Raw genomic sequence first — 26,201 nt, 5'->3', positions numbered from 1 at the left:
AAAACACTACGAGTGTAACTTGAGGTGACTGAGGAGATGGCTGAGGAGGGAAACTGACAGCTCAGTTTGCTCCTCTGTGAGATTAGGGTAAAGTTTCTCATTCTGCCTTGTGGAGACTGTGCCCACTGGTATGATAGTCAGATCTTGGAAAAACTGAGTGTGTGTCATTTACTTGTAATCACTCAGTAGCTCTGGGTTCTTTAGAAGATTAAAAATGAGTGTTTGAGAAATATATTTCTGGAGCCTAGGCTATGAATAAAAAGAACATGTGTGTGCATTTGTATGTACTGTGCTCATGTACCTGTGTGCCATACTACACAGATTCCAAGATTCACTTTTTTCACATTTCAGCATTGCTGAAATCAGAATGCATCTTTTAATTTATGATGTCCTATAATTACTGTTGTCCATTTTTTCAAATGTTAACATCTCAGTAATTGTCAAGCATATTATAATCAGTGGCATCTGAGATTGCACGACATACAGTTTATATCCAAATATTTATAGGAGACTGATCTCAGAGAGATTTGTAGGACATTTCTCTTTTCCCCAAAAAGTAAAGCAAGAAGATTTATTCTGACAGTAATAGTTGAGGTCAAGAGAGAGAAACCATTTGATCGTGGAGTACCATTTCCTTAATAAGTAACATACAAATGCAAAATGCAACATTCATTACAATACCTCTTAGGATCCCAAGTGATCTAAAGATTAGGATGCAAATTCACCATGTTTAATATAATCTGTAAAATGTAGTCTTTAAGATTTGATCACTCCATTTCTTACATTCAGCTCTTTCTAATTTCAAGTAATCATCATTTTGAAAAGAGGATGCAAATCATCATTTCTGTCATTTGTGTGTGTGTGTGTGTGTGTGTGTGTGTGTGTGTCTGTGTGTCTGTGTAAGAAAGCTACCATTCCTCATCCATTCATGCCTCCAAAAAACTTTACTGCGTGCAAGACAGTGGGTTAAGTAACTCATTAGAGATTTAGAGACTGTTTAAGCACTCTTACAAGGTTGTTAAGGCTCAAAATAAGGTGACTCCACCCTCACTTTTATGGGTTGGACAGTATAGAATACAGAGGAAAGCTGTATACAATCTATAGAAGACATAGACGGTAGTCCTGGGGTAGGAATATAATGAGTAGGTTCAGATTTGGAGGCTGTTTAACAAAGAACCTTCTAATAGAAATGACTAAATATGGATAGATTGAATTTATTATCGGTCGTGGTGTCCAAGGAGAGACAGTAGCATTCATTCTATTATTGTATTATTTCTTGAGTGATTATTATATGCCAGGCACGGGAACTGGCTTTTAATAATTCTTTCCAACCTTGAGGTTCTGCTTCATGACCCAGGTCAAGTCGTTTAACCTACCTGAGGCTCACTCTCCTGTTTAAAAAAAGTGGAGGATGCCGGCCCTGCCTCCTTCCCTGAGACTTTAATGAGATGTACAATAAAGCATTTTATAAATTGTAACATTTTATAATATGCTATGATATAATATAATATGTTATATATTATAGGTCTGAAAAATGTCTTCAGCTATTATCTAGTGCTTCCTCCAACTTAGAAGAATTTAATAGATTTTAACATTTAATAATCCTTTAGTTGAAACTTCATCACATCTGCCACTAGATCAACTATTAGATTGGGAGGTGAAGGAAGGGTGGTTCTGGGAGGATCTGTTTAATGTGTTGTCCACGTTCTGGGAGTGTTCCTCATAGTTTGGAATTAGGAATTGCTGATGTCATGATCAGTCACATTGTCATGACAATAGCAGAATTTCCTCATTTGCCTTCTCTTCTCTAGGGGAGTATCAATTTGCCACAGGTCTGTCATCAGTTTGTCCCATGTGTTAAGTGTATTAGATAACCCAGAACTAGTCATTCTTAAAGACACTTCGGGTGGAGAATTTTTAAAAGCTCCTTGTGTAGCTCACTGCAGTACTCTTAACTAAATATTCTACTGCTGGAAAGGTTGCCTTCATGTATCCCCAACTGAATAGAAATTTACTTCTAATTCTGTATTTTCTTGTGTGAACCTTCACATTTATAATTCAGGGGAGAATAGAAAGCTTTTCAGCATCCTCATTTACTTAAAGGATGTTATTAATTATTCTGTTATCCTCCTCTTCAGGTGAAATAAACTAATGTAATGGTCATCTTAGCAACTAAAGAGAAAGGAAACTGTTTTATTGGGGTTTTTTTCCTGTATTTTGAATGCTTTAAATCGTAATTTGTGCTCTGGATCCCAGGTTTTGCATAGACATTAGTTATGTCTCCCAGACATTTAGGAATGTCTTATACCTTTTGTCATTCTTGGCTTATACGAGGGTTTTGTTTGTCCAAGGTATAGTTAGTTGTTCAGTCTGTACTGTCCGAATTTTCTAACAGTTGATTTTTACTCATGGAAAGGAGACAGTTTTTCCAGGTTTGAATTTTGTTTTTCATGATTTAGAGGTTTTTTTTGGGCTCTAGTTTTCCAAAAATTCTGTTGATTTCCTAAGTACTTTCTGTCTCTTCCCAAGTCATGTAGCAAGAGGTGGATGTGATTAGCTGTTTCCACAGCACATCAGCCCCTCCCTTCCTTACCTCAGCTCTTATCCTTTATACATAGTTTGATCACTACAGTAGATGATCATGTTACTTCCATCTCTTTAGATAAGCTGTAATTGCAAAAATCACTTAATATCTTTCATAATTTGTAATTTCACTGTAATTCATGGAAAACTCATTGAATTACCTCAAAGTATTTTGAAAAGAAGCACTTATTTTCTTATAGGCTTGCTAAAGGATGGAGAATAACAGCTCTAATACTAGATTCCCACAGTCAAAGAATATAGAGGATTGAGGCATCCATCCAGGTAAATTAGGAAAGCAGTAATCCACAATAAATGCAAAATGGAGCTTCTCTTTCTCCTGGTTTCCCAGATAGTTGACTCTCCTTTATTTTGTTATAGAATTTGATCTACAGATACAAATTCAATATAGTGTAAACCAAACGAAAACAAAAATCTTGAATTTTTAATTCACATAGCTACCCCCAAGATTTTGTTTTTTGAAAAGAATAAGGACCCAAGTACTTATTTTTATAGAAAAACATAGGAAAAGAAATTTAACTTACAGAGAACCACTATGCCAGAAATTTGAGTGAGCTTTGAATTTTATTAACTATTTTTGCAAGAACAGGGCAGTAACTAATTTATGAATAGATGATATCCAAAATTTTTTGAGTGTAAATTATTTGTTTGGAATTTAGAGGTTGTTTTGCCACAGAGAGAAACATCCTAAATGATGAATAGGATGTTAGTTGTCCGATAAGCATGTATGAATCCCATAATGAAGCTAATCTCTAATACGATTTTCCACTATTTTTTGAGTGAAATTATATTCTCAGTTTCACTTCAGGATTCTGGAAATACCTTTCATCTAATCACCATCCCAGCTTTTAGAAGATAGTTCTTTCTGCTTCTCTCCCAACTTCACGCCACCAACTATCCCAGAAAATAAAACTGGTGGTTGTAAGAGAGGAGTTATATTTTAGCAACCATCAGTTAAATGAGATTTAGGAGCTAGGTTGGGCCAGAATATGTATTTGTACTATTAACTATATGTTCTAATATTGGAAATTTTGCCTTCATAATCAACTGAATGGAAATTCAATGTAATTTCATATATTTTTAAAAGTGACTTGCCCAAGGTCATATACATGGTAATTGAAGCTCAGATGCATACCCAGGATTGGGCTCTTATGTTTTTCCCTATGGGGTTTGGACTTGAACCATAGATCATAGTAACAATAACGATCACGAGTGTCATTGGAGCTTGGCGACTTGGAGTCAGAGAGACCTAAGTTCAAACCTCAGCTCCATTATGTATTGGATCTGTGGCCTTGGAAAGGTTGCTTAAGCCTCTGAGCCTCAGTTTTCTCTTCTGTAAAATGGGCTAATCATTCTCTCATGGTGTGTGTGTGTGTGTTGTGAGTGAATGGGGGGGCGGGGGAGAGGAACCTGCTGAGAAAGTGCCTAGAATATAGTAGTTACTCAATAAATGACAGTTATTTATTAGTCCATTCAGAGAAGCAGCAGCAGGGCAAAGCCTATTTCTTCTGTTTTGTTCACCAGGATAGGTTTAAGAATCATTAGAATGTTGCTTCTGGTAAGACTCATCAGAATTTGGCTTTGTTTATGTTGTTCTATATGCCTTCTAGGATTATAGCTATAGAGCTATAGTTTTATTTTATTATAGTGGTTTCATTTTTATATACATGTGATTTTATATGTGTCTAGGGAGACTTTAGGTCTAGAACAAGAATCATAGAATTTGAAAAAAGCAAAATAGTAAATAATAGAAAATATTGCTGCTCCTTTAGAAGTAAGACACTTTATCAACTCTATTTTGTACCAGGAAAGAACAGAAATTTAAAGAATCTGCTGACCTCATAATTTTTTTTTTTTTGTTTCTTTTTCTGTTTTGCTGGGAGCTAGAGGCTTGCGAGCTTTTAAACATAGGTACTCTCAAATGTAAACAATTTTTTTAGTGTGAACTGTTTACACTAACCAATACTGTGTGGTTGTATTTTATTCCTTAAAGATTGTAATGTGAAGTAATGTTGGATGAATTTTTCCTCTTCATTCTTTTCTGTTTTTAATGTGATCCAAATAAAAATGGGTGCTTGAAATTATTTAGCAGTGATAGAGGGATAGAACCTGCTACAGGTCTATTCTTTTGTTGATAGAGGTGTTCTATTTTTATCTCATTGGACATCTTCTCTTCCCCTATTTTTTCCCCTTCTTTCAAAGCTTAGCTTTCCCACCACACTTTCTTTGTAGTAATTTTACTCAAAGGCTCCTCTCTTATATGAGGTTCAGTAATGCATGTGTTGGAATGGGGGCTCTCCTAGCCTTTTGATTTTGCTGCTGCCTTCAAGGAGCTCATTGATTAGTGATGATTTCAGCAGCAATCACCCCAAATCTACATGCTCTCTCATACCATCCATCTCTCTCTCTCCTGCTCTTTTTGTTTTTCTCATCTTCACAGTGCTTCTTTCTGAATGTCCCTCAAACAAAACATTTATACAGCTGAGCTCCCCACACCCATGTTACATCCTGTATTGATCTCTCCCTGCAGTGGACTGGCATAGCACATGATTGTCTAGACCACTTGGCTGGCACTTATCACGTAATGCCTCGCATTTTTCGTGTCCAGCAACTCGGTGCTGTAGAGGTTACGAGTACTCACCTGGGAATTGTAGCATTATTTATAAGGCTTTTTTTGAGTCCACAGCATTATAGTGTTGAAGGAGCACAGGACAGGGTCTTTCAACCCTAGCTTAAGCCTAGGTTTAAACATTTACTTGCTACTTCCTTGCTCTATGGTTAAGTCAGTCAGTCTTAACTTGTTTTCCTCTCATCTGTAAATGAAGCCTAATAACCCTTCCAACCTCATAGCGTTGCTGTGAAAGCGAAATGAGATGTGAAATTTATAAATGAAAGTCTCCTTTTCAAAATGTTTCTGTGGGACAAATATCTTCTCAATTCAAGAGTCTCACATTGCAGTTATACAAACACTGGGGAGTAGCCAAGTCTCATCTGCTCTACAAGGCTGCAGGCTCCTGAATGTACCGATGGCTCCATCTTTATTATCCGCATTCACAGCCTCCTCCTGCCTCACAGTGTGATCTCTGATACCGCTCACAGTCTTCCCATTCATACAGAAATGGCCCTGGTCCAACACACAACCTCTTTAAAGGAAACAGGACAAAAACAAATGTGGGAGAGAACCTTGAGTTCACCTAGCTCTTGAAACAGACCTTCTGTCAGACTTTTTTTTTTTTCTTAAACCTCTTAGAGTTCAGCCTTAGAAAGCATCTTCATTCAGCCATTCAACAAACAGTTCTCGAAAAAGGAGCCTCTCCTTACCTAAATTTGCTCTTTTTTACTTGTCAGTTCCGACTACACCCTTGCCTCTGCTCTTGGATGGTCAGCCAGCCTTACTAACATCAGTTGTTTACACAGTATGCCCACTTAAGTCTACAAACCACCACTCTGAAACCTGGAGAAACAATACTAACAGCTGCCATTTCTTGAGTTTGGTACTTTTGTTGGAGTACCATAGATACACTGAAGACAGTCAGTGAGGAGTCTGGGACTCAGGTTCAACTGACTTGCCCAAAGCCATGTGGCTAGTGAGTGGAAAGCTGAAATGTGGAGCCAAATCTGTTTGGCTGTTTTAATTTTGTTCCTTGGATTGCAAAGTCCAGATTCACTTAAGCTCTCTGAGAAAGAGGGGTGGGGCTGGTTAAGTGTGCACACGGAGGGGCTGTTGTCGGTCTTAAGAGCCAAAGCAGGCTTCAGGACTCCATCCTCTCATGGCCAAGTGCTCACCCGCTCCTGGCATCTGCTTGCCTCTCCGCTTGCTGCCAGCCAGCTTCCTGTTACTCATAGTTTCTGCTTCCTCATAACCTTGGCTTGCATATGGTTTTGGCTTTTTGTGGCCTCAGCTCTACCCCCTGGCACTCTTGCAGTTTCTGCCCCTTTCCTAACTGGAGTTTTCTGAATTAAATTCCCAAGGGTGAGAATCTGATTGGCTCTGCTCATTTTTTTCAATCCCAGCCATGTCATAGGTCACTGGCCTATCTGTGGATTGGCTGCCCCTGGGTCAGATTCCCACAGCTTTACCCACCAGCTGAGCTGCGGGAGTAGGATGTTGTCTGACCGCCCAGGCAGCAGAGTCTCAGTTTCCCTTTCAGGAAGATGAGCATCTACAGGGCAGATTCCAAAGCCCTAATTCTTACCATGCTAATTTGCAGTTTCTCTGGAATGTTTCCTTACTTTGTCTTAAAACATATTTGTTTCAAAGGTCAATAAACTTTCCCAGATGAATCTCACTAGGATCTATTCCTATAATCATTTATAACTAAGCACTTGTGAATATCTATAATTGAGTATATATACATATATGGTTTCATGTTTCTATTATTTCTCTTAGGTTGGAATTATTTGGGCTTTAGTGACTGTTACATTTTATATTTTATAGTCTTTGAGGGTGGAAAATCTATCTTCTCCTTTCTTTGCAATGCTTTACCTAGTTAAGTGTGTAGTACCTACTTAACTCTGGAACTTTTGAACCCTGGCTTGTAGACATTGTTTTAAAAAATATACACCTTGAGTTATCTCCTTTTATGTCATACACTATATAGAACAGTTTGTTTTGTTGCTACTTAGATATCCTTTTTATTCTTAAAAATAGTCCTTTTAATATTTTTAGTGTTCTTAGTATATCTTAGTATCTAGTATTAGAATTGCTTTTGTATTCCAATTTAAATTTTATTATCACTTAAAATCATGTCTTATCCCTGTAAAACGATTGCAGGGTATCAAATCAAGTCTTCCCATTCTAGAATAGCACAATATCCAAAGTATCATGACCTTAGAGAAGAGCCATAGAAAAATTAATCTATGCTGTTCTTTTGTGGTTTAGACTGTGGTTTCCTAAGAGACCAGTCATGACAAGTGAGGTTGTACATGGAATTTTTTCCATAGATGACAGGTTTGAACTGCTGGGGTCTTGGGCATTAAGTTCTCAGGAAAAGGCATCTATGACTTGAACAGTTCTGCTTAAAACCTTATATTTTATAACTTGTGGTAAAAGGTCCCTGTGAGAGGAGACAGCAAAGGGGCAGCCCAAACAATTGTAAATGCATGCAGTAGCCCGAAATAGCATATATATTAACACAGAACTGAATGTTAGTTGTATTGTTTCTATTAAATCATTTTAAAGAACAAATACGTTTCTGTGAATGTTATCTAGCAAGTTCTTACTTGCCCATTGTGCACCTAGTACTACGCTTAGAGTAAGTTTGCTGCTGCTTTTTTTTTTTTTAATGAAAAGAGTTAAGAATTATATATATATATAGTTTGTGTATATAGTTGTTTTCAATCAGGTGAGACTTGCTAGTTCTCATCACTTTTGCCTGAGAATGTTGGGAGCCCTTCGTCTTATGGCGGTGGCTCCCTAGGTCAGCAGTAGGAAGGATATCTAGGATGGATATTTTTTAGTTCCTTGTTGCTGGAAACACCCTTGAATGGTCACAGCTTTGCTAGAAGACTCGGTTTCCATAGGGGACACTTTGTTTTCCTTATGGCAGCCAGAAGTTGAGAGCCTTCACTTCTTAGCCGAGTTAGGATTTTTCATTATCATGGCAGATGGCCCTTTCCAGGAAGGCGTTAGAGGCCAGAGGCCAAGGAAGAACGCTGTAATATTGACCGCTTAGTGCGGTAATGTAACCCTGTAATAGTCACTGCTGAACAGGCCAGCTGTCCCAGTGGCCCATCCACAGACCGCGGGGCTCTGGCCGGTGGGACTTGCTGTAGAGGCCGTCTGCCTTGCACAGGTTCTAGGCTTGATACACTAACGAACGCAAAGGCGATCCAGAAAAAAAAAGGGGGGGGCATCTTGAGTCGCCTTGATTTCAATTGAAAAACAAAGGAAACTACCTCCTCACTTTGTCCGTTTTGCAGTTTCTGTGTCCCTTCTATAGAACACATTTGTGTCGCATCTCATAATTAACATATAGAAGGATCACACACTTCCAGTTTTCGGGAAGGCTTACTAAACCGATGGCTTGAAATGATTTTCGCTATTTGACTTTGGCATCTTGAAGGTAAGCTTGCCAACTCTGGCATAGGAATAAAGTATGAACTTTACCTTGCGTGTTTGCGGTGAGGGGGTGGGGAGTGGAGACTTATTTTCTCTGCTAAAATTTTAGCGTGCGAATTGGGGGAACGGGGATTTGCAGAGATTTGATGGAAGGCTGGTTTGTTCGTTGAAGTAGGAGTGATTGCCCGCACCTTTTCTGGGAGAGTGGACGGTCGTGGGGATAGTTTGGAAGGGTGAAAGAGGAAAAGAAGACTTGGGACCAGTTGGCTTCCTCCCCAGGTGTTAGCGTGATCCCCGGCGCGGTGCCCCGAAAAGGGGCTTCGAGCCCGGGTGCAAAGCTGCCGCGGGTGCTGAGGCCAAGAGCCGAGGGGGAAAAAAAGAAAAGAGGAGGGGGGTGGCTACTCCAAGGAATGTGCGGCATGCGGGGAGCCAGACCCAACCATTGCACCAGAGCGGGGGCGCCGGCGGCTCCCCGGGCCGCGCGGCCCCCGCTCCGGCCCCGAGCCCGGGAGGGAGCGCCCGGGGGCCGGCCGGCCGGCGGGGCGGCGGGCGCGGCGCCGGGCGGGAGGGCGGGGAGGCGCGGGTGGGCCTGGGCGCGGCGCGAGGCGGTGCGCGGCCGCCTCCCCGCCCCCGGCCGGCGCGCTCTCGGGGCGGTGGTTGAGGCCGCGGGAGGTGGGGACGCGGCGGCGCTGCTCGTCCGCTGCCGCCGGGAGAGTCCGCGGCGCCGCCAGCTCCGCGCGCGAACTCCCGTCCATGGCACGCAGGGCGGCGGCCGCCGGAGCTGCCCGAGTCCCGCCCGCCGCCGCCGCGCCGCACTTTTAGGCGAGTCCGGAGGTCGAGGGCGGAGGAGAAGTCAGCCCGGAGCTGCAGCCCCCGCCGGCCGCCGCCGCGCGGCGAGAGGGAGTTCCCAGAGCGGCCGCGGCCCCGGCCGGCCCCCTCCCTGCGCCCTCCCCCTCGCGGCGAGGCTGCCCCGCGCCCGCGCCCGCTGCCCGCGCCCGCCGCGATGATCTTCCCCAGCAGCAGCGGCAACCCTGGGGGCAGCAGCAGCTGCAGGACGCCCTATCGCAAGCAGGTGAGGCGGCGGCGGGGATGCCGCGCGGAGGCCGGCCGCCCCGCTCTACAAAGGGTGGCAGCGCTCGGCCGGACTCCGCAGTCGTCCTCGGAGGGACCGGGCCGGGCGGTGACCTTGTTTCGCAGGAGGCGGCCCGCGGGGACGGCTCGGGCCGGTGACCTTAGCCGGGGAGATGCCCTCGCCCCCTCCGGCCGGGCCGGGCGGGACGCGGAGGAAGGGGAAGGGGCGGCGGCGCGGCGAGAGCAGGAGCGCGCCGGGGGCTTCGCCCAGCTCTGCAACAAGTTTGGGTTTTTTTCCGGAAACCTTTGTGTGTGGAAGAGTACGATAATAAGTCTTAAGATTGGGATACAACAATCTTCACTTGGAACCTCAAAGAACCTGCCCGATTCGTACGAAACCCGGAAGACCTGTGTGTGTGTGTGTGTGTGTGTGTGTGTGTGTGTGTTCGCGCTCGCTCCCCCTCCCATTTATATATTAAAAAAAAGAAAAGAAAGAAAAAGAAACAGGAACTTCTACTGTCACTTTCTCAAGGTTTTCAGTTTTCAGCAGCACAGGGAAATCCTGTGACATCCTAGTTGCAGAGATACTTGGATAAGCCTGAGTCATACACATGCCTTTTCCTATTTTAATACCGTTTCATACATTTTTTAACAGATTGAACTCCAAAGGCACTTTAGTGGTTAGATCAAAATCCCCTGCCGGGAAAAGGAGTGGAGCTGGAAGCTTATAGTCATGGCCTTTTGTTTTGTTTCTCATCTTTGTTTTTAAAAGAAGGTTACTGAAGCCATGTTGTGGTAAATCTCACGGAGCCTTTCAGCAGCAGCATTAACAAGACCTAGCTTTAAATTATGTAAAAAATGTGCAGGTCTGTTTAGAAAAGGTTAAACTGATTTAGAGGTCAGTGGCAAGATGCTTGTTGAGAAAACAAAAACACGATTGCAGATATTTTTCTTCAATAATAGATCTCTTGTCTACATCCTTAGCCACTGAGACAAATCAATTAAGTTATTATCCCAATAATGATTCAATCAAACTGTATCCTTCCATGCCGACCATGGCTCTGTTAAGATCATGACAGATGACAGTGATGCCTGGTGGCTTTCCTAAAGGCGTTCACAGGATTATTGATTATGTTTAGTCCTTTTTGTTCTCAAAGTCATTTTGGGGGGTGCGGTAGGGAGGGCACGTCTTACTATAAGTATATCTGAAAATGGTGCTAATTTTCTGATACAATGACAGTGTTAAAAAGTATTGTCTTCTGGTGTTTGGTTCTTTCACTTGTTAGCTTTCCCTTAAAAAGACAGTAAACACACCTGGTCTGTATGCCCTTGCTTTCCAAGTCAATGGAACTTTTACCTGGTTTAAGAAAAGCCCCTTCCTTTAATTAAAAAAAAAAAAAAAAATCTGCATTTGTGACTTGGCTGAAGTATATACTAAAATTTGTCAAGATTCAGAAGCTGGCATCTCTAAAATCTCTTCATGTGGCCTCATTTAAAATAAATGCCCTCAAATCCAGTACACTTACATCAACTTCATAAATGAAGCCAATTTACAATAAATATTCTCCTGAACCCTCCTCCCCCCACCCCCTACCTCCCTCTACCTGAAAAGATGGCTAATTATGTAAGGGCCTTGTGTATTCATTTATTTGTTGTCAGAACCCGGTGGGATGTTAGCTGTGAAATGGGGAAAAGGCTCTGAGGGCGAGGCCTTTTGCTGTGAGGGGCTGGAGTTTTTGTGTGTGGAGGGGGACAGCCTGCTGGTCTGGAGCACGCTGATAAGATGCTCTTCTTTTCACTAGGCTCTCCTTAGATTCAGAGACTAAAAGGGCTGACTGAATCAGAAAAACAAACAGACTTTCTTTTTTCTATAGGCGAAGAAAGAAATGAATGTGTAGGCATTATACAGACACAAGACCCCGGGTACCAGTGGTATTTGAGTCAAAGGTTTCTTTTGTTAGTATTTAGCCATTCACTGGGAAAGCACGCTTCCAGCAAGGGGACCTGGTTACCATGAGTGACTTTGTGATCTCATCCTGGCTTAGTCTAAATGGGAAGTCTAATTAATGCTTTTTATAAGATTTTGTGACATTAAGCTTGCACCTTTCAGTTCACATTAGTTTGTTCATTTTGATGAAAGAATAGGTCCATTTTCGGTGTATAAGGCAGTTTGATTTTAATCTAGAAATATATGATCAGCTGTTAGAGCTGATTTCAGATAGTTTGCCTGAGGAAAACACTGCATGTGAGGAATACTTAAAAATCACCTTTGGAAGAAAAAATAAGCTGGAGTCACACTTGTATTATACATATTTATTAATAGTGGCAAACCATCATTGAGCATCTTATAGCCTGTGGGTTGCTGTTCTCAGTGCTATAGGTGGGTTAACTCATCTAGTCATCTTGACAGTCCTATGAGGTAGGTAATAATAATATCTCCATTTTACAGTTAAGAAAACTGAGACACAGATTAAGTACCGTGCTCAGTCTGTATGACCCAAAGTGCAGAGTCAGGCTTTGGCAGTCAAGCTCTTAAGACAACCACGCTACAGCAGCCTGCTTATTACGTGCACATCTCAATGAAAACTCATACAGAGCTTCTCTGCGTCACTGCCCGTCACCCTTCTAGTCTCAAAAGTCTGGTTTAGGGATTCCTCCCACCTATCTGGGCCATGGACAGGTGCGGGGAGGGGGTGGCGAGGAGGGAGGTGCAGGTGAAGGAGGACGCTGTGAATGACATGGATGGTGGGTTCGTGATATTTGGGATCGGCATTGATGTTAAAGGATGGCTTTGCACAGTGATTGTAGGGTATCTTCTTAAAACTTTACAAATATCGGAGTCAGCCAGTTTCAGTTAAACAGAGGTGGGTGGTACTCATGCCCCTCCTGCCGCACGTTGTGTATCGAGGACGTCAAGGAGCGCTGATCTCCGGCATCATTTAGGATAAACAGGATTTTCCTGCATCACAGGCCTATGAGCATGTTAGAAATACATCTGCTCGGCTCAGGTCAGAGTAAGATGCTTTGAGTGGGTGATAACCCAGGAGGCAATATCTAGACAAAGATTGTTGGTTCTAGTCTCAGTGGAGAAATGTGTATGGCCTATGATTGTTGACTGTGACTTTCAGATACAGGATATTCGTTAAGCCAATCCAGTCTGTATGAGAACACCGCCACAAAGCAAAATGAAAGCCCTTTAGTAGGACTTCTGTAGTTGTGAAAATATTTTTCGTATGTCTCAAAAGAAAAAGTGCTTTCCTTTAATTAGAGAAGATAAACATTTCCATTTTATTTTGAATTCTTTTATTAGCTACTTTCCCCTTCCTGTTCCCTTACTTCCATTTCGGAACTGCTTTTCTTGAGGTAGTTGATTCAGTGATGTCATATACTTGTTTTTACAAATTGAGGTGTGTAGCAAGTACTTTTTTGCCTAGTGGTTTGCAGTGGGGTCTTTGGGGTAGGGGAGTGCGTATAAGAATTTTCGTGTGTGTGTGTTTCTTTTCTTTTCGAACGATCTTGCCAACCAATAGCTGTACTTGTTAAATGTTGCTAAAACTTTTGATGAGTGAAGTACTTATCTCCCCAGTTTAAATAGATTTACATAGTTTGCTGCTTTCTTGAAGATTAACTGGGTGTAGCTGCACGTGAAGAATTCAACAGTGATTCAGTGTTTGGCCTTGTTAGAGGATGACATACAAAGCTGTTGATTAATCCTCTTCAAGCAGTTTCTGTTCACAGCAATTTATGTGTAGTAGATTGGGTTTTGTTAAAGTTTGAAGATTAAAGTGTTCAGAGAAATGTTTAAATGAACACTGTCTGAGCCAGTCCCAATTTGTTGTCTTTTTCAAAGAAGGTAAACCTACTCAAGCCGTAGAAATTGGAGGTTTAGGGGAAATTAGCAGAAAATTAAATTGGTATACATAAAAAGGTCTTGTCCTGTTTTTGTATTAGGCTATTTCAGTGTGTTTGTGATTCAGTAGTGCTTGTGCCTCAAGGTAACTGTTTGAAATATGTAACCATAGTCATTTGAAAAGTACAGAATTCGCCATCAGTGATCATCCAGTTTTTCCGCTAGACATCCCTTTTGGCGTCTCACTACATTTTCCATAGTTCGCTTCAGGTTTTGAACACGTTTCTCGTTTTTGTTCTTTCCTTCCTTTTAGAGACTGCTGTCAGCTGGGCTCATCATATATTGGTAATACTTTCTGAGCCCTTTCTTGGGGTGGGCGGGGACGGGGGGGAGTCAGTCTTTCCAAGTTTCTGAGACTATATTTCCAAAGCACTCTGCCAATAAATAAATATTTAAAGATGTATATGATATCCCTTCCCAACCTCAGCTATATTTAATCTTCACAACATCCATATAAAGTAGAAAAAGGTCAGGAATTTTGAGGCAGTGAATTTAAATGGCGTAGTTGGTGAAAGCTCAGGTCTCTGGAGTCAAGGGTTCTGTCAGCTACCAGAAAAAAGAGAAGGAAGCTTGGTCAAGGACAGCTGTAGCCCCACTACACTTCCCTTTACTTGGCCTCGCAAAGACATGTGGCACACAGAACATCCCAGATTTCAGCTTAGGGAATTGTAGCTTTGTAATGTATTAGTGTTTTTTGTTTGTCTCATAAAGGCCTTTGCTCTAGGGTTCTCAGATAACATACGGGACACCAACTTAAATTGGAGTTTCCGGTAAACAATGAATAATATTTTAGTATAAGCACGTCCCAAATATTGTGCGGTACTGTGTGTTTTTATTTGCTAAATCCAGCAGTCCTATCTCTGGGGAACCCAACTCACTTTTTAAAACGAGTTATAAAAGAAATCGTAATTATAAATAATATTATTCCCATGTTTTTTTCCTCCAAAAATCTTGCCTCTTAGCATATTCCTTGAGCCCTGGTAACACAGATTTCACATCTTAACTTCTTTAACCATCACTCAACCTAATTGAAAGACCCCGGCTTAAGTTCTGGCTCTGTCTCTTGCATGCTTTTTCACTTAACCTCCCAAAGCCTCACTTTCTGTTAAATAAAGATAATAGTGCCCCCTCCACAGGGTTGTTGTTGTTAATCCTTCTAAGGTGTTATTATTATTAATGTCCCTACAGAGCAAGCAACAGCGGGTGGTCCTGGGAGGCTCTGTGTGATCCTGGGAGACCTTGACACAGCCTCTAAGAATGGACTTTGTTTAGAAAGTGGGGGCAGCCTCCAAAAGGGTAAGGATCTGGAGCTTGAAAACGAGACTCTCAACCACATTAAAAAAAAAAAAATCCAAAAAGAAGTAGAAAAGAGCATCCCACCGTATTTCAGAACAGTTGTTCCTGTATTATGCTCTTGTTAGCAGAGTTTGCCATCTCTTTGGGGAAAGAAAGCCTTTCAACACTCTGTTCTTTATTTTATGCAGATATATGATTGGAGAAGGAAAAAAGGAGCATTAATCACTCTTGTTGATGAAAAATTCTACCTTTTAATTTGCTCGAAAGCGGACGGATTTGATTATTAGTATATGCGTGATGATTTCCTGAATTCTTTCCTTTGTCTTGTTGGTTTTCAAAGATGCCATCTTTGCCTTTTCTCAGAAAAATAAACATTGTTTTTCTCCTTGGACATCTGTAGGTGTTTGGTGGGTGTTTGTTTTTAAACTCGCATCTGTAGAGAATGCTTTGCTTTAATACATTCTAAAAGCTTAGTCGATTTTTAAAATAGGATAGACATACCATGAGGAAGGAAGTAATAAGCTTTTCCTGAAATTAGGACAAGATGAAAAAATTAAATGGAGCAAACTAACTTCTGTATTAAAATAATGAACCAATGTAGCTGTTGTTGTTTAACACTTATTAAATGGCAGCAGCCACAACAAAACTTGGTGTTAAACTTAGTAGTGCTCTAATAAACAGAAATGTATTTTGGCTCCACTTTATTCATTTAAACATACGGACTTACAAAGCAGTGTAACGTAAACTGGGGAAAATTGTATTTGCATTTGTTAATTGTGCATACAATACAGCCTCAAAAAATGCATTTAAAAAAAACGACTGGAAGGAAATATGCCAAACTATTAACAAGTGTTTTCCGCTGTTGGTAGATGGAATCATGAATGACTTATTTTTCATGATTCTCTTTACATTTATTTTTCGGCCTTGCAGTCCCCCTTGTTCCCCACCTGACAATACAGTCCCTTCGGTTATCAAGAAAAAGATAAAGTGAGAAGAATATAGAAAATTGTATTATTTCTAATGTTTAAAAATTGCAGTGAAAACCCAATTCTCATGTCATTGAGAATTTCAGCATAGCATGTAGGTGTTACTTGTTTCTGTGCCTGCGCTTTGAGATACAGTCCTTTACTATTCTTTATGAATTTCTGTTTTTATTTTTACTGCCAATTCCTGTATCCCATTTTTGGAAATCACCTATTTCTGACAGATAGTTTTTATATTTATGAACTTAGTATTTTCCCATTTTATACATACTCGACAGGACTTCTGTACTTTTTAAAAAACATTTTTAAGACACCAACTTGTATGAGTCAGCAAGGAGAAAATGTAGCTATATATATATGGAATTTCATATGCTAAAGTATTTTTCACGGAAGGAGTTATTTTAAATATTGAAGAATTACCGCTGATTTCTCTGTTGTCATTTGACTTACAGGTGCATTTAAATACAGCTGTTTTGTGGACAAACTCCCCCACATAGAATTTCTGTATTAAACGTGAAAAACCAAGACTGTTCTACCACTCATGTCATAATCCTTTGGATTTATTTTATTATGAATACTCATGGCTGTCTTCATCACACACTTCCTTTTCACTGTAGCTTTTTGAAAGGGCAGTGGGGTGGGAGGCGTGGCTTCCGTACAGGCAGCTGTAATTTATAATGGGACAGTGGAGGTTTCTGTAAGAAACACACAGTACAGATCATGTCTGCACTTTAGAAGCTGTTGTTACTGTGTAACCCGGGGGGATTTTCAGTGTATCAGGGAGTTTTGGGTGTGCTCTGTAGAGGCTACAAGACTTCAGAGTGAAAGGAGGAGAGAGCACTGAAGGGAGGAAGGAAGAGGTGGGGGGGTCTGAGGGAGAGATAGAGAGAGAGAAGGAAAGCAGTATTGCTTTGTTAGCTTCTTACTTTATTAGTTGACACGCCACTTTACAAAATCTGTTTGTTTCATTGTTTGGATGCCCTGTAGGTTGGGTGCCGATATGTAGCCTCATTGGTCTGTATTATCTGAGATTCTTACATCCCATTTTTTTCTGCATAGTGTTCCCATCACCTAGAATTTCCTTTCAGCTCTGTTCTAAAACAAGATCTCTGTCTCTCCACTTCCGGGAACTGCCTAAAAAAACATAACCCTTTTGGAAGACCATTTTTGATCAACCCAACCCTATGTATTCAAATATTCTAGAAACAATGTTGTCTCCACTTTCTCTGTCTGTATTCTCAGTTTTATAAGTCAGATGCCAACAGGCCAGCTCCAAGGGAGTGGATATGTTCTTTTGTTCAACTGAAAGTTTAACAGCGACTCCGAACCATTGAGTCAAATAATTACTGAGTGTGTAGCGTAGGTTAAGTTGGGAATGTCATTGTGGAGGAAGTAAACGGGTGACACGCAGAAGGCACACTGTTGCTCGTTAAGGGAGAGGCTGGGTGGGGGGAAGCCAGTTTAGCTAGCACCTCAAACAGCTGAGAGATGGTGAGGACCCAAAAGAAGGCAGTTACATTGTGGGTAGGAGGAACAACCAAATTTTGTGGACATTGGAGGACATAAAGCCCCTAAAATTGAATGTAAAATGTGGCATACATCCGCTGTTTCCTGGGGAGACGTTCGTAGCTTTCATCAGTTTGCCAAAGGGATTTGTGCCCTCCAAAAGAATTTATGACTGCATGTGGAAATGGAGGAGGACAACCTAAAGATGGTGCCAAGATTTCTAACTCGGGAGGCAGGTTGCATCATGGAAGGTGACATTTCAGGTGGAAGGAACATTACAGCAAAGATTTGAAGATAGAATACATGGGCTTTTGTAGGGCAAGAGTGAGAAATTCAGGTGAGCTGGACTGCAGGGTTGGAGGACAGAGCAGGGATTGCGTGAAGCTTGCTGAAGTGGATGCAAGGAGAGTCTGAGTTTAAAGGTGTTGTAACAGTTGAAATAAAGCTGTAAGATGGAGTAACGGCGGTGTGAATGTATTAGATGGGGTGGATTCAAGTTATGGTTCAGAGCTGGCGATTGACTGGGTGGGGAGTGGACAGTGTTGGTAAAAAAAGAGTCCTAGGTCTCTTGTCTGAAATGATTGGAAAAATAAAAAGTTTCTGCAACATTACTTGCTCTGGTCTCAGTGATTAGGTAGAATCCAGCCATTCTCTTACAGGGATTGTCTACATTTTTTTTAGGCGTTAAATTGGGGGCAGGGGAATGCTAAATTCTACTGGTATTCAAAGTCCAGACACCAAGAATACAAACCGTCCTTCTGTATCCATGTTAGTCTCATAAGGCAGAATCGTCCAGCCCTGAAAGGCTAGTAGCACCCAGCGCGAACCACCTTAAGTACTCTTTTTGGATCCAGGAGGTGGTTGTAAATATTTTTTTTACTGCTCCCCTGGGAATGACTTAAAGTCAGTACAGAGGCTGTGTCACATGGGTGTGTAGATTTCCATGTTTGGCCTGGATCCTTACATTCTTTGGAGTGGAGTACTTATCCAGCAGATCTTTTTCTTGATAGTGTATGTCATCTGTAACATCTGTAGTATAATAAGTGCATTGGTTATATTAAATACTCCCACCTCAACAGGAGTATGAAAGATGGCAGGTTGGATGATGAACGGGTTCGAGAATTCACCCCACCACAATAAATTAGTTTCTGAGGAAAAGCCATAAGCTTGGTTTGGCCATTTTAATTTGGCCATGTGAATCACACGTTACCACCCTTCCCACCAACCAAGTGCAGGCAGGAATTTCCAGCAAGAAATACAGAACTAGAGTTTTGGGCAAGAAGCTCAGGACCTCCTGAAACTTAATAGGTGGCACATTGGGAACAGGTTAAAGCAGCTCAGGAAGAGAAAGTGTCCAGAAGAATCTGGAGAGACCTGGGGAACATAGGTTCTGTAGTGGGAAGGATGAGCCTTAGGCAAAGAAGGGGAAAGAAATGGCAAAATGTTGGGAGAATCAAGAGAGTATCACAGAAGCCCAAGAAGAGCAGAGTTTCTAGCAGAGCTGGTCAGCTCTGTTACGTGTTGCCTAGAGGTTAAGGAAGATAAAGGCGGAGTAGAGGCCATTGGAAATGTCCATTGGGAGGTCTTTGAAAGTCTTTGAGACAGAAGTTTCAGTAGAGTAGTTTGTGTGTGGTGGGCAAGGAAGGGAGCAGGGGTGAACGTGGTAGAAAGCACATTCCAAAGGGTTTAAGGAATGCATGAGTGAAGAGGGTGTGTCTTTAGAAAAATTGGGTGTCAAAGGAAAGAGTCCCTTCTGACAATCTTGAGGCAAGATTATTTTAGCATTTGACTGGTTGTAGGTAGAGCGAGGTGATAGAAAACAGGGACTAGTTGGAACTAGGTCTCTTTTTTTTAAGAAAGATTGAGGTTAGTCTTACAGGAAAGGGATCTGAGAGGGTTTCCTGACAGTGATACAGGAAGGAGGAGATTGATTATGCTAGAGATGTTAGGAGGAGTAAGGAGGCCAGTGAAGCTCAACCTTTTAAAAGCTTACATTTCAGTAAAGAGGTTAGGTCGTCTGTTACGATTTTAAAAAAAAAGAAAAAATGAATCTAGGCCTAAAGAGTGTGACAAAAGATTTGGAGTAATTGCTCTTGGGAATTTGGTGAGCATTCAAATAGAGATGAGTAAAAGGATGACTGAGCTGTAGTGAGGGCCCCTGGGAGTGCAGGGGTCTGAGTTGGCAGGATATTTTGACCCTTCTCCCACAAGAAATGAGGGAAAGCATCTGGGTAATGAATTTATGTAGGGTTTGACATTGGTAAAGGGATTAGGTATGAAAATCGAGAGGATCCTGATGAACGTTAAGGAGACAGGTGAATATTACTCAGCCATAAAAAGAAACGAAATTGGATTATTTGTAGTGAGGTGGATGGACCTAGAGTCTGTCATACAGAGTGAAGTAAGTCAGAAAGAGGAAAACAAATACCGTATGCTAACACATATATGGAATCTAAAAAAAAAAAAGGTTCTGAAGAACCTAGGGGCAGGACAGGAATAAAGATGTAGATGTAGAGAATAGACTTGAGAACACGGGGAGGGGGAAGGGTAAGCTGGGACAAAGTGAGAGAGTAACATTGACTTATACGCTACCAAATGTAAACTAGATAGCTAGCGGGAAGCAGCCGCATGGCACAGGGAGATCAGCTCGGTGATCTCTTTGATTCACTTTGTTATACAGCAGAAACTAACACAACATTGTAAAGCAATTATACTCCAATAAAGATGTTAAAAAAAAAGGTGAAATCAAGAGAGACACTGAACTTTGAGAACAGGGCGGGTCCTGGAGATTCTGATAAGATAAAAAGGAAAGTCCCTGGGAGTGAGGGAAGGAGAGTGATCAGAGAGGAAACTCCATGGTCAAGATCTTGAAGGTGTAGTAGTTCCAGGATCTTAACCTTGTAGAGTTATTGGGATGATTAAATGAGATGATACAGATGTGTCTGCCTGGTATGCCAGAAACGCTCAAGTGGCGATAATTATTAAGATGTGGATCTCATATAATTTATACCTCCCTGTAACCATTGTTCAAATATTTGTGTAAATCCAATCATATTTCAAACAGACTTCAATCACGAACCACGAACCAAAATAATATATATTTTTAAACTGAACCACAAGCCCAAATTAAGTTTTAAAATATACTATCAAACTATTTCAAAACATCTTAAGTTGCTTTTAAAGAAAAAAAGGTGGACATGGGTGTGGATCCCAACTTCATCATTTATCAGTTCTCTTACTGTGAACGCATTTCTTAAATTTCCTGCGTCTTGATTTCCTCAGTGACAAAACGAGATAAAATAATTACTTAATGTTATTGAGATGATTGGATGAAGTCATATATGTGACAGCGCGTGACGCATTATCTGGCACATGTGCTCTGTCTGCTTGCCTTCTTCCTTGCGGTGTCGCCTAACAAGTCAGTTGACACAAGAGGATCTCGGCGGATGGGGCACAAAATGATAATAGTGGTAGAAGATTGCGATCATTCTGTTCATGAGCAGAAAATACTTTGTTAGGAGAAAGCTCTAGAAGGGAAACTCAGTTCTCATTGATAAATGGAAATGATTCTTACATTGTCCTTGACTTCCTAGAGTAAAAGATCAAGGAGTTAAAGTAAGATAAAGTGCTTTATGACGGACAAACACTACAGAGATGTTGTTATGGATTCTGAAATGGGTGCCCTTAAACTGTTACATGAGTATTTTGTTTCCTTCAGCATGTGATTTTAAGTTTATGAAGTCTATTGTTCAAAGCCACTTTTCCCAAATTGTGTTCACTGATATACTGGGGTTCTATTAAATGTTAAAAGTGTTCCAGGAATTGAAATATTCAGTGTTCAAAGAAACTTGGGAAGCACTACAAACTATGTAGTATTGTTGTCTTAGAGAGTAACAGTGGAAATTGGCATTTGAAAGTCTGAGAAAGCCTGCAGTACAGACATTTGTCCAACTTTGTGTATCTCATTGTTTCCTAGAATTATTTGATCATGGTACCTAGAATATTTACTAGCTATATTCTGTGGAACAGTTTGGGAAACACTTACTTAAAGGAACCTTTTGCATTTTAGAGTTGGAAGGGACCTTAGCGATATCTAGTCCAGCCCTTGTAATTTACCCCTAAGGAAATTATAATCCAGAGACATTGAACGATTTGTTCAAAATCTCACAGCTCAAAAAGCCTAGGTCTTCTGACCCTGAATCCTCCATCATTCTACCTTCAGAGTCTTGGCTTTTCCAAGTGGGGCACACCCTTGCACCAGTGTTTTCAGAATTGCTTTCATATGAGGTGTTTTATTATTCTCTGAACAAGTAAGTCCTTAGGGATGGTATGTTGCATGTTACTTTCAGACAAAATAAATTATTATCTGCCAACTGTCGTATGTTTTGTTTTTAATTTCTCCTCTTTTAAGGTCAGTTTTCCCACCTATTTTATTGTTTCTTAAAGCATTTATGAAATCTAGATTACTGACTTGGGAAGTCAATCTAGTTTAAAATATCAGTGACCTAGAAAACCCACAGGTTCTAATTATTAATGAACATTCTTTTGCCCTCTAAATTTGTTTTGTCTTTTTCACCTAATTGGCTGCGGGTAGACAAATTTACATATTTTTAGCCCCTTCCTGCCTGACTTACTACAGCATGCAAAATTTGCTCTGTGGTTTCTAGAGTAAGTTCCTGTATAGAAGAAACCACAGTTTAGACTTTACAACCCTGCTGTGTGCTAAAGGCCCCTCTAGGACACACTGAAATGTGCTCTTTAAAAATCTGAATGACCAGTTCCTTGCCCTTTGTTACCATTAAGATATTTCAGGTACTAATAGTTCACTTGGATACTTTCTCTTTTTATGTATGTTAAGGTTCATAGTTGCTTAGTCTAAAGAAAAGTGGGTGGGTCCCTGTCAGAGACCCTCACTGATTCTTTCTGGTGTCTACAACATGAAAATTTATTCTGAATGAATCCTGTGATGTGATAACTAGTGCTCTGGATGAAGTGATATGAAATAATGTCTGTTATATCATGTGTATCACAAAAGAAGCATAGAATATTAGTGCTGAAAGGACCTTAAGAGATACACTTTTGTAAGTACTCATTTTAGAGTTGAGGATGTTTCAACATCACACAGCTTATTTGTAACAAAGCCAGGACTAGAACACATGTGTCCAGGCCACTAGTGCAGTTTGAACCTTTTCAAACAAATCCAGCTTGGATTATTATTCATTCAATCAATATTTTAGAGACCAATATGGGCCAAGCACTGTGTTAGGCCCTGAAGGGAATAAGAAATTGATGATTTTATTTCTCAATACTGTAGTGAAATAGGGACTGTGGAGCCGGTGTATAAATAACTATACAAGGTAGAAATGAATCAGTGGCATAAGAGGTGTAGCTATTTAAGAAGTGCATGGTGTAAGAACATGTCTAACCTATAGCTATCATGCTCCGATTGACCTTAATTTAGATTATTTGACTTTTAGGTGCATTTGATTTGATTCTGGATAGAAACAACGTTCTCAGTTGGCTGGTCCATTTTGTCATTGTGTTGATTGTCACATTAGAGTTACTCTACCCTTTAATTGACTGTATTAAGCTGCTTATTAGGGCATAAAGCAGAGAAGAAACGGAAGTATATCTTCCACATTCTTGGCATTAATTCGTTGCCAAATTTGGTTTAGTTCTCTAAGAGGGGTGTGGAAAAGCTAGAGAGCACAAAGAGAAATTCAGGCAAAAATGGTACTATTTCAGTTTCTAAGAGGCTCTTCTTTTCATTGTTCACAAGTCAAATGTATGAAGTAGGATTGGAAAATATCACTTGTGGAGCTGGGATTGTTGACAATCAAGGGAAACAACAGATAAAGGTTTACATAAAAATTGCTCGTACTTTTCACAGACTATCTATAACTGGGGTCAGCATACGGTTTTCTGTGAAGGGCCCAATAGTAAATACTTTAGGCTTTGCAGGCCATAAGGGCTCTGTCACAATTACTTAGCACTACCTGTGGCTTCAAAGCTGCCATAGATAATGCATTCGGATGGGCTGTGTTCCAGTAAACTTTGTTTACAAAAGCAGGCGGCAAATGGGATTTGGCCTCTGGACAGTAGTTTGCAGACCCCTGATTTATGGAATCCTTTATTCATTGGCTCTTTTACCAAAAGGTGCACAGAACAAACTGAAAGAAAATGATACTCAAACCAGATAGTAATGATACTTATTAGTACCATCAAAATAGAGTACACAAAGAATAAAACCAAGTGAGTGTAGGTTTGATTCTTAGCTTTGATCAGAAGGTTTTGGATTAAAGGCTCAATCTTTTTTTTTTTTTTTTAATATATTTATTTATTTATTTATTTTTGGCTGAGTTGGGTCTTTGTTGTTGTGCGTGGGCTTTCTCTAGTTGTGTCGAGCGGGGGCTACTCTTCATTGTGGTGCACGGGCTTCTCATTGCAGTGGCTTCTCTTGTTGCGGAGCACGGGCTCTAGGCATGCGGGCTTCAGTAGTTGTGGCACGTGGGCTTCAGTAGTTGTGGCTCGTGGGCTCTAGAGCACAGGCTCAGTAGTTGTGGCACATGGGCTTAGTTGCTCCGCGGAATGTGGTATCTTCCCAGACCGGGGCTCGAACCCGTGTCCCCTGCATTGGCCACTGCGCCACCAGGGAAGCCCTAAAGGCTCAATCTTGACCAGATATTTTGTTTGGTTGTATTTGGGGAGGCTTCCTTCATGTATCTATGTAATCAATACTACCTTGGTCATTTTTTTTTTTTTTTGTATTTTGAATCCCTAAATCTTGGTCATAATTCTGAAATGGTGAGACAAGAGAGCCATGATAAAATAGAAATAGCATCCTAGGAGTAAAATGTTAATTTTTTTTTTTCTTTAAAAATATGTTTTGACTTAGTTTGCTAGGGCTGCCATAACAAAGTTCCACAAGCTGAGTTCTTAAACAGTAGAAATTCATTTTCTCACAGTTCTGGAAGATAGAAGTCCAAGACCAAGGTGTTGGCAGGGCCGCACTCCCTCAGAAGGTGTTAGGGAAGAGCCTCTTCAGGCCTCTCTCCTAACTCCCGTCTTCACGTGACATTCTCCCTGGGTGGATGTCTGTCTCTGTGTCCAGATTTTGCCTTGTAATAAGGACACCAGCTGTGTTGGAGTCCACCCTAATGAACTCATCTTAACTCCATTACCTTTGTAAAGACTCTCTCTCGACATAAGGTCACATTCTAAGCTGCTGGGGGGTTAGGACTTCAATGAATGTGGGGTTTTTTGGGGGGGCGGGTGGGGGAGGACAAAATTCAACCCACAACAACCTGGTACCAGACATTCCTTCGTCTTGAGTGAAGCTCATCAGTTGGGTGCCCTGGTGGACCCCAAAAAAAGCTAAAATGCTTCGTGACTCACTCGTGGTCACTTTGGCTTTCATAACACAAGTGTTAACACTGGTGGCCCTCTTGTGCATAGCATATAAGGAAATGTTTTATTTTGTTGTTGTTTTTCACCTGTAAGATAAAAGATACTTCTTTACAGAAATAGCTTAAACATGTAAATAGCTGCGGATGCGTCCATTTCCAACCATAATCTTCAAGGACCTTGAGGAACTAACTGCTCTGTCCCTGATCTGCTTTGCTCAAGTCCATACCTGCCATTCCAGTCAAAAGTACTTTCCTTGCTTCTTGAAGTCTGTTTTTCCTTCCTGTGCTCCAGTCTTTTGTTAGGCTATCACAGATGGCCACGAAACTCCACCCTCTCCTCGTCAAGCTCACTTTCCTTTCTTCTGGAAGTTGAAGTTCAAGGTCTCCCTCTTCCAGGAAGATAATCTCTGTGATCTCCCTTTTCTGCAGTTCCTGCTATTACATTAGAGCAGAATTTTGATGTGATGGTTTTCCATTGACCGCATCTCAGTTGGGATGTGTATGTGGTGGTGTGGAGAAGCAGTAATGCCCTTTATACTCAGAAAGGGATGAATCGCACCATTACCCATTAAGGCATCAGGTTACCTCTAGGGACTTGGAATGAAAGTGAGTTCCTGAAGTTATTAGGTAGGTAAGTCCTTCGGAACAGGGAAATTCTTGCCATTGGTAAGTTTGTTTTGAAAGCTATCATAGACCTGTAGTTCTGTAAGAATGTGAAGCCGTATCAAAGCTTCTTGAGTCTTATACAAAAATTTAAAGCTGTTCATACATTCCATTAGAGGTGCCTCACTTTTGTTATTCTTTCTTTCACTTCTTTTTCTTTCTTTCTCCGCCTCCCCTCTTTTTTTGACAGATACTAAGGACACATCTTGATGGCACCAATTTTTTAAAAAAACAGCTAAATTAGTTATTTCTCTTTACCAAAGTATTCTTCATTATATATAATTGTTGTTTATTTGCTGAATTGTTCTAACTTTTTGTTTGGGTGTGCTTCTCATTACAAACTAGGTTGTTTTGAGATCTCTGAGCACTTGGAAACTGTATTTCTTTGCAGCATAGTGTTTACGGAGCATAGTGCTTTACATGCATATTTGGGGCACCATATTTGCTGCTTTCATTTTCAGGTTTTCTTTAAAAGTCCTGTTTCCTTACTGCATTCAGGACATGGATTTGCTCATGCAGAGTTTTTCAGAACTACCTCAGCGTGTGAAGTTAGGCATACTTATCAGTTATTATTCCGGCAAGAATTTATCAGTGACTGGCAGTGCTATATGTCGGGGAAGGTACATTTCTGCCCAGAATGAGGTCATTGGGTTTATAAAAGCAGCCACTTTCTGAAGTTTGTTTGTTTGTTTTCCGCAAATAGT

At 40.9% G+C, this 26,201-nt stretch overlaps 1 protein-coding gene across 7 annotated transcripts in view; it reads left to right on the top strand.

Annotated features, from left to right (window-relative positions):
* RBMS1 (RNA binding motif single stranded interacting protein 1) overlaps positions 1 to 26,201 on the top strand; it is a 208,620-nt gene that overhangs the window by 71,481 nt on the left and 110,938 nt on the right. For 2 of the 7 annotated variants that reach the window (XM_059927972.1, XM_059927970.1), the window contains exon 1: positions 9,325 to 9,734. The exons of the other annotated variants lie outside the window; for them this stretch is intronic. In XM_059927972.1, coding sequence (XP_059783955.1) covers positions 9,666 to 9,734 — 69 coding nt within the window. In that variant the 5' untranslated portion in view covers positions 9,325 to 9,665. Of the gene's footprint in view, positions 1 to 9,324; positions 9,735 to 26,201 lie in introns of those variants that run through there. 7 annotated transcript variants of the gene reach the window in all.

The sequence above is a fragment of the Balaenoptera ricei genome, chromosome 7 (assembly GCF_028023285.1).
Source record: "Balaenoptera ricei isolate mBalRic1 chromosome 7, mBalRic1.hap2, whole genome shotgun sequence".
In the NCBI taxonomy this organism is placed as follows: domain Eukaryota; kingdom Metazoa; phylum Chordata; class Mammalia; order Artiodactyla; family Balaenopteridae; genus Balaenoptera; species Balaenoptera ricei.
The sequence above is the reverse complement of the archived record's forward strand: the minus strand, read 5'-3'. Positions and strand labels throughout refer to the sequence as shown.